At 36.9% G+C, this 8,202-nt stretch overlaps 1 protein-coding gene across 1 annotated transcript in view; it reads right to left on the bottom strand.

The window, feature by feature from the left end:
• Positions 1-510: 510 nt before the first annotated feature.
• CHRM2 (cholinergic receptor muscarinic 2) overlaps positions 511-8,202 on the bottom strand; it is a 130,046-nt gene continuing 122,354 nt past the window's right edge. The window contains exon 2 of the mRNA XM_032483431.1: positions 511-5,904. Within this exon, the coding sequence (XP_032339322.1) occupies positions 4,456-5,904 (1,449 nt within the window). The 3' untranslated portion in view covers positions 511-4,455. The remainder of the gene's footprint in view (positions 5,905-8,202) is intronic.

The following is an 8,202-nucleotide window of genomic DNA, read 5'->3' as shown; positions in this document are numbered from 1 at the left end:
TTGCCCCAAACTGAAAAGGGTGGTTTATACATACAGTGCTTGTACAATTTTTCCTTGCTTTTCAGAGTGTAAAACATTCTGAAGGTCATCCTTTCCTCCCAGTATGATTATTTTTTATTTCACAAAAATCAGTTAATTTGGAGGAGAGCGAAGCTGTATGTCAATGAACTGGTTGCGATCTCATCAGGCAATCAGACGTGAGATCAACACAGCTGTTGGAACAGAAACAGCCAGGAAGATTCTGGTTAGAAGTCTGTCAGGAGCACAGAGGCCAAAAGCATTGTTGTCATGTGGGGTGACACCAGCAAAGATTTATTAATAGATTCCTCCAAGAGATATTTAAAATCAGTACCATGTTTTCAAAGATTATGAAACAGTGTAACAGTAATACAGGTAGGGTTTTGGTTCTTCTTAAATGTCTTTCTTCAAAAGCAAATACTACTTTCTTTTAAAATTGGGCATATAAAATCTAATTTTGTTACTCTGAAGCAACATATACCATATTACATATTCAGATTTTGTGTATAATATATTTATTTGCATACAGAAATATGTATTTCTATTATACATTTTATTACTTTATTTATAGAATATGTATATTAAGCATACAGCATATTCCAGGAAGATACATTAAATATGCACACAGTTCATGCTGTAGCGTGCACCCTTTTAAGAGAAGCATATTTAAAGAGGCATGGTATTGTATATACATGCTGAAAATACACTTTGCACAATTCATCCAGCTTTGGGTGCTTCCCTAATCTATTTGCAACACCAGTGATGTGGTTGTTGAAAGGGATGCTATCAAACTGGGGAAAAGGCAACTACCAGTGAACTAAGTGGGAGAAAACAAAAGTAGATTGCATCTCTAAGTATATGTTGCCGTCATTTTGAACTCCTATATCCCGCGATGTCAGACCTTCAGGATCAAAACAATAGTGAATGGACAAAGAGCAGGAGTATGTGGGACTTCCAGCTTCGACATTCAAACCAGAAAGTTTATCCTATATGAATTACTCTATAGATGACTCTGTCCTACCATTTGGGAGCTGGTGTTAAATTAATGGTGGGGCAATCATTTCCTTTTTTAAGAAATGAACTGCCTTTTTCACATTCTTAAACTCCTCTTCTTATAAGACCATTCTGGGATATTTACATTATTGCTATGAGGAAAGAAGAAATTCTGGACAGATATTCACCTTTCCGGTGAAAATAAAAGGAGATGAATCATATTGTTTCTGAAAGAGGCTCTTAATGTTTCTGACAGGAAAAATAGCAGCTCCAATAGAATGTGACCATATCAACTGCAACCATTTTAATGGCCAACTACTGCAACTTCAATTGACTGGACTCTGTGGCAGTCATAATTGGACATTAAGATGCTGGAAACAATGTGCTATGGGCCCGGTCTGGTGATTTTGGACATGTAGACGTGTCCTCTGTTCCTTATCTGTGAATTACAAATATACCAGACTCTATGGATGACAGTCTGTCTGATACATGACTGGTGAGCATTACCTTCTTCAAACAGGTGAACAATTGGCATTGATATTCTAATACTGATACAGGGTTATTTTCCCACTTACATAAAGCAAGCTCTAGAATCACTTTGGCACTGCTGACATTCTGACCCAAATAATTCTTAGCTGTGGGGTCTACCCTGGGCATTGTTAGCTGTTTAGCAGCAACCTCGGCCCCTAGTCACTAGATGGCAATAGCCCTCCCTCGAATTGAGACAACCAAAAGTGTGTCCATATATTGTTAAATGTCCCCCGGGAGGCAAAAATCGTCCCTGGTTGAGAGCCACTGAAATAGACAAATCCGGCAATAGTTAGTTAATACAAGCCTTTGCATACAGTTTCAATATCTTTCTAATCATTTACTATTTTCAGTGTTCTATTTTTCTGATTCCGGTTAACAAAGCTTCCATGTTGTGTCAGTCTATGGTCAATTCCTTTCTTTAATTTTAATGGCTTCTCTTTCAATAAGGTTATGGTGCATATGGTGAGGATCAAGAATAGAAGGAAGGAAGGAAAAGATGTAACGGCAATGGAGAGAAAGAGGCAGTTTGATTCACGGTCAGTTGGATTGTTAGAGCAGACAGAAAAAGACCTGAATCCAGAATCCCGAATTCTTGACTACAAAGAGTTCATCCCAGCTAGAGCTGAATCTACACCCTAATAGTACAAGAAGTTAATAAGCAGAATATTTAGCCAGTCAATTGTTTCGTTTATAGGAAACCAAATAGCCCATCGGCTTGATATCCCTTTTACTCAACTGATATGTTGACTTGAATAAAACAAAAATAAATATGGATTTAAAATGCAAAAGTTTACATTAAGGTAATTGTAGAGTAAAGGTAGAATAAACAAATCTGTATGGACTGATGCTATATGCTTATAGATAGAAGATTTGGTTAGGGGAGCGACTGAAGTTATCGAAACATAAAGGTATTTTTATAAAGGATAAGTTACATACAAATATTGTTGGCAATTTGCTTCTTAGCAATTGTCCTTTTTTGTTGTTATATACCTTGTGCTTTATTTATTAGCTCTCAGAATTGTTGAGATGCCATCAGTGAGGCAAGTCGCACAAAATAGCTCTAAAGTGCTAAGTCTCAATATTGACAAATTCATTGTGCAAAGCACATGGATATTCCTGGTCAAAATCCCATAAAGCCCGTTATCTACAGTGCAAAACATGAAGGTTGAAGAGGGTTTTATAAATCTGATTTCTATTGATTGGGCCATCTTTAGAAAATCTGATTGGAAGACTACAGCAAATACGGTAATGAAAAAAAGTTGAGGGATAAAAATAACTAAATGGGAATCAATATAATTGCATATTTATTTGAGGTACAATTAAAAAGTCTCTACATAGACAAGATTCTATATGAAGCCACTATTGGGTAATGGTTCCTGATACAACTTTTCTATGACTTATAATTAAAGAAATAATGAGAAGTGGCACAGGGAACACCACTATATTCTTTCAGATTCTGCTGAGTTCAACTGGCCTGTTTAGTTATCCATTACATTTCTGTCCTAAAGATTACTATACCTCTACTGATGGAACTTTAAAGTTAAAAAATTTTAGGGAGGATTGACGATTTGGGGAATATGAAACATGTGGTTTCAGTAAATGTTTTTGAAATTTTTTTTCCCTCCATAGGTCATAGAATGGTTATAAACCTTACTTGACTATGAATTGAACATCATCCTCTAGCCAGCACTGAAGAGAAGGTCTTATTCTCTTGGGACTGACCCAGACGTCACTGGTGCCCCGTCAGTATGTTAATCCTATTTAAGATTCCAGATGAATAAAGCAGCATCTTCTCCCTGCTGACAAAGGCCAGGAGTTCATGTTTTACAAGTTAGCATTTCATACATGGGTCAGGCAGATTCAGGTTGAAACAGGATGCCCTTTCAACCTTCTGTTTTCTTACCTCAAAATTCACCTGGTCTCAGTAAACTTTCTCCAACTAGAATGACTATTATTTAATTTGATGAAAACTTAATTTAAAAAATGACTTTGGTTTCTCATATGTTTATAAATTAGGTAGCTATTCCATTAAAATAAGAGGCTAGTTTAGTAGAAAACAAGATTGGCTAAAATATTTCACATGAAGGATTATAAGTGAACTAAATCCTTATAGGATTTTACACCCCTAAAGAACGCAAAGGACGTGGTGGGCAGGGGGGAAATGCCCCTTTCATGGTGTCTCTGGTTGTTTTTAGTGAAAGCCCTGCAGCTTTCGCCTTTGCACAGTGTAAAACGGGGAAGTACAGAAACCAATGTCATAACGAGAAAAATAATGATGTGACCTAGTTTTTTTTTTTGTTTGTTTTTGTTTGTTTGCTCTATTTTGATGGTGGGAAAAGGGAAAGGTAGAAACGATAAGCATTTATTATGTTGCGATTCTCCACACAAAACCATAACAAAAGAATAATATATGCTTAACACTTTGGAGGTCATTTCTACATCCTTTTTTTGATCTTCTTTCTTCACTTCCCCGTTGTATAATGGCTTTCTTTATGTTTAAGTCTCCAGGTTAGTTTGTAACTGTGGCATTTCATCCTCATATGGACACATGGGAACAAAAAAATTTTTTAAAAGGAGCGAGGTTATTATTCTTTTTGTGCAGAGATAAAATTATAGATTCAGAAGCCCTTCTTCAAGAGAGTACAGGAAAACGTAGATCATTCCTTAAATCCACAATTCCAACATATCTCTTTTATGGTCTCATTGCTCCTAAACTGACAGAGTTTATAAGATGCAAGTTTCTCAAACTGGAGCGTAGGCACGGTAAGAGTGTCACTGCTGGGCTCCTTAATTGCACATTCCATAATAAGACTATAAAGTGCAATGGCAGAGACTTTAAAACTAGGAGTTTTTTTTAACCTTCTTCTTATCCCCAAGCTCCCTTTGGCCACCTTCCTTCTTTACCAAGATGTTTTACCTTGTAGCGCCTATGTTCTTATAATGACACATGAGAAGGTGCTTAAAGGTCTTCTTGAAGGTGGCATTACAAAGTGCATAGCAGGCAGGGTTGATAGTGCTGTTGATGTAACAGAGCCAGTAACCAATTGTCCACACTGTGTTGGGGATGCAGGGTGCACAGAAGGTGTTAATGAGCACCATGACATTGTATGGGGCCCACGTGATGATGAAAGCCAACAGAATAGCCAAGATCGTCCTGGTCACTTTCTTTTCCCGAGAGGGAGGAGGCTTCTTTTTTGCAGGCTGCTTGGTCATCTTCACAATCTTGCGAGCAACAATGTTCTGTTTTTCTTCTCCATTCTGACCTGAAGAACCAACTAGCTCCACGGTGGTATTAGTGGGGGTACATGAGTCACCTTTTTGGGTCTTAGTGACAATTTTGATGCATGTTTGCTTTGAGTTCTCATCTTTGGAATGGCCCAGGGAAGTGGAAACTGTGTTTTCATCCTGGGTTATTTCATCATCTCTCATATTAGAGGCGACAGCACTGACTGAAGTAGAATCATTGGAGCTCTCCTTCTCCTCTCCCTGGACACAGTTTTCAGTCACAGCATCTCTGGGAGCTTTGCCATTCTGGATTTTGTTGTGCTCCAGGCCATCATCACTGCCAGGCACATTGTTGTTGTTTGGCTTCACTATCTTTCCTTGTACCAGACTTGGAGAAACTGGATCTTGGTTGGCCACAGGCTCCTTCTTGTCCTTCTTTATCCTGCTCTTACTGGCTCGGGATATGTGCCAGTATAACACAGTCATGATGATCACAGGCAAGTAGAAGGCTGCAATGGCAGTGCCAAAGGTGACAGCAGCGTTGGAAAAAAACTGAATGTAGCATTCCCCATCCTCCACAGTTCTCACCCCTACAATGAACTGCCAGAAGAGAATGGCTGGGGCCCAGAGGATGAAGGACAGGACCCACGCAGCTGCAATCATCATACCTGCCATTTTTGTGGTCCGCTTGACGGGGTAGGTGAGCGGTTTCGTGACACAGAAGTACCTGTCAAAGCTGATGATGAGCAGATTCATTACTGAGGCATTGCTGACCACATAGTCCAGGGCTAGCCAAAGGTCACACACCACAGGTCCCAAAGGCCAGTAGCCAATCACAGTGTAAAGGGTGTACAAGTTCATGGAGAAAACACCAATGATGAGGTCAGCACAGGCCAAGCTGAACAAAAAGTAATTGTTGACAGTCTGGAGGTGGCGGTTGACTTTAATAGAGACCATGACCAGAATGTTCCCAATAATGGTCACCAAACTGAGGGATCCAGCCACAAGGACAATAAAAACCACTTCGAATGTCTTATAAGGACTGGTCAGAGCCAGGCCATTGTTAGAGGAGTTTGTTGAGTTATTCATTTTGTGTTCTCTAATCAGTAGCCAAGTAGCCAAATACACATTTAAAACCTGCAGGGAAATAGAATAAAATGAACAAATACATAATATAAACATTGCTTTAAAATATATCAAATTTCTTTCTTTTGAACCACATTTTTTCTCCAAAATCTTCCTTCTTTCCCTTACATGTTTATTGTGTCTACCTGCCCAAATTCCCCATATAAAAGGCAAAGACTTTAAATGGAAGATTCAAAAGATCCTTCCAGGCTGGGAATGTATTTGAAGTCTGGTGACATTTTGAATGTGTCCATATCTAGAACTGAATATCTATCTATCGATCTATCTATCATCAATCAATTTAACTGGGCATAATATTAATGAATTGAACTAAATAAACCAAAATTATATACAAACTTTCCAAAGCATCATGGGGTTTCTGGTAAAGACATAAAAATTAATAAACCAATAGGAGAACAAAATTATGGGAGAAAGCATAAAAAGTGTGTGACTTTTATAGTCAATAGAATCTTTCTGCCTGGTTGCTTTAGTCTTTTTCATAATAATACTGATATTTATAATAATAAAGGCAAGATAATAATAATGATACTTTATTAGCCAATACATTCCCCTCAATGAGTTATTTTTTCTGATCTCCATTTTACACTTGCAGTTAGTGTCAAATAATTAGCACATTCCATGTAGTTAGAAATATTCCATAGCCTGGAAAAGAAGTTATTTACTAAATGCATATTGACATGATTACATCAATTTTATGAAAATTTTTTTCAAATCACTACCAAATCTATTATCTTACTTATCTTCCTGCCAAATCTTTGGTACAGTCAGGCTAGAATTTATATTTGTTTGGCAGAATGAGAATCTGAAGCCCAGAAAGATTAAGTAATTTATATAAGGTCACATATCAAGTCAATGGTAGAGACTAGAGACTGTTCAATCATTCACTCATTCATTTTGTCCTCACAAACTTATTAAGTAACTCTGAATTAGGCATTGTGATCTACTCTGGGTATTCCGTGATGATTAAGACAAGGTTCCTGCCTGTGAGAGGCATGTGCTCTAGTGGCAGCAATTGGGTGGTAAGGAAGTAACTATTAAACCCCATTTACTTTCTGCTGCTCAACCAAGTTGTGTTTAAGTAAACACATGCTAAACATTTTTCAGATAATATCGCCAAAGCCTGGTGACAACTGAGTGATCTTTCATAAGGGACATAGGAAAGAAAGTTGAGAATTCATCCAATAAGCTATGACACATTTCTGGGAGCACGACTTCTGAAGGAAAAAGTAGCCCAAGTTGACAAAAAATGAATGACGGCTGTCTGTATCAGAAAGCAAGCATCATTGAGAAGTTATTTGTTGGCATTTTGAAATTCAGTAATCTCTGTTCATTCAGGTCCCACTAATTACAAAGAAATACATATGGGCCAGGAGTCTTCCCTTGAAATGCACATGGAAGATGATTTGCTCAGTGCCTTTACAGTACAAATAGCATTTAAACCAAATGGGTTATTTTGCTTAGAAAGCAAGTTATCTTAAAGCATTTTTAAAAAGCAGTAACTTAGGAGGAATTTGGCCTTAATAAATAAGACCCAAAAATCATAAGCCGTAAGAAAAATATATGTAAGCACTATGGTAATTATTTGAGATTTTTGCAGAAAAAAAGTAAAAATAAAAATTGGGAAACAATATTTGTAAAGCACACAATAAAAAGTTAGCTAATGTCTTTAATATAAAAAACTTTGAAAAGAAACGAGGAAAGATTAAAAGACTAACAGTCTAGAACATTGACATACTAGTCAGAGCAAAAGCAAATTAAATGTTAACTTTTAACATATGAAAAGATATGCAACCTCACAATTTAAAAATGCAAACATGTTGTCATTAGTTGGGATACAAGAAGTAGTTTAGTCATTCCAAGACCTACTATCTTAGTCCTAAGTCATCATCCTAAGGCACCTTGAGACAAGTCACCCAAAGATGAATATAATCTAGACTGAGAAAAAAATAAATGCAGACACAAACAATGGAAATCATTTCTCCATCCACAGTTGTTAAAATTATTGGACATTATTAGTTGGACTTTCAAGTTTCCTTGGAGGGCAACTTATCTATATCTATAAAAATATATATACATTTATAAAAATTTTCAATGAAGAAACACTTGTCTCAGGAATACTATGGGGTAGGAATTTAGATTTCAGCTATCTTTATAAAAATGTATAAAGAGGTCTACTAAAGGATGTTCATTCAAAATATTATAGCTAAATAAAACCACCTGGAAATCTTAAAGCAATTCATTGACAGAGGTCTTGTCATAAATTTCTTAAGGAAGATATAAGGAAATTGA

The sequence above is a fragment of the Camelus ferus genome, chromosome 7 (genome assembly GCF_009834535.1).
Source record: "Camelus ferus isolate YT-003-E chromosome 7, BCGSAC_Cfer_1.0, whole genome shotgun sequence".
Lineage (NCBI taxonomy): Eukaryota > Metazoa > Chordata > Mammalia > Artiodactyla > Camelidae > Camelus > Camelus ferus.
This window is presented reverse-complemented; position numbering and strand designations above follow the sequence as displayed.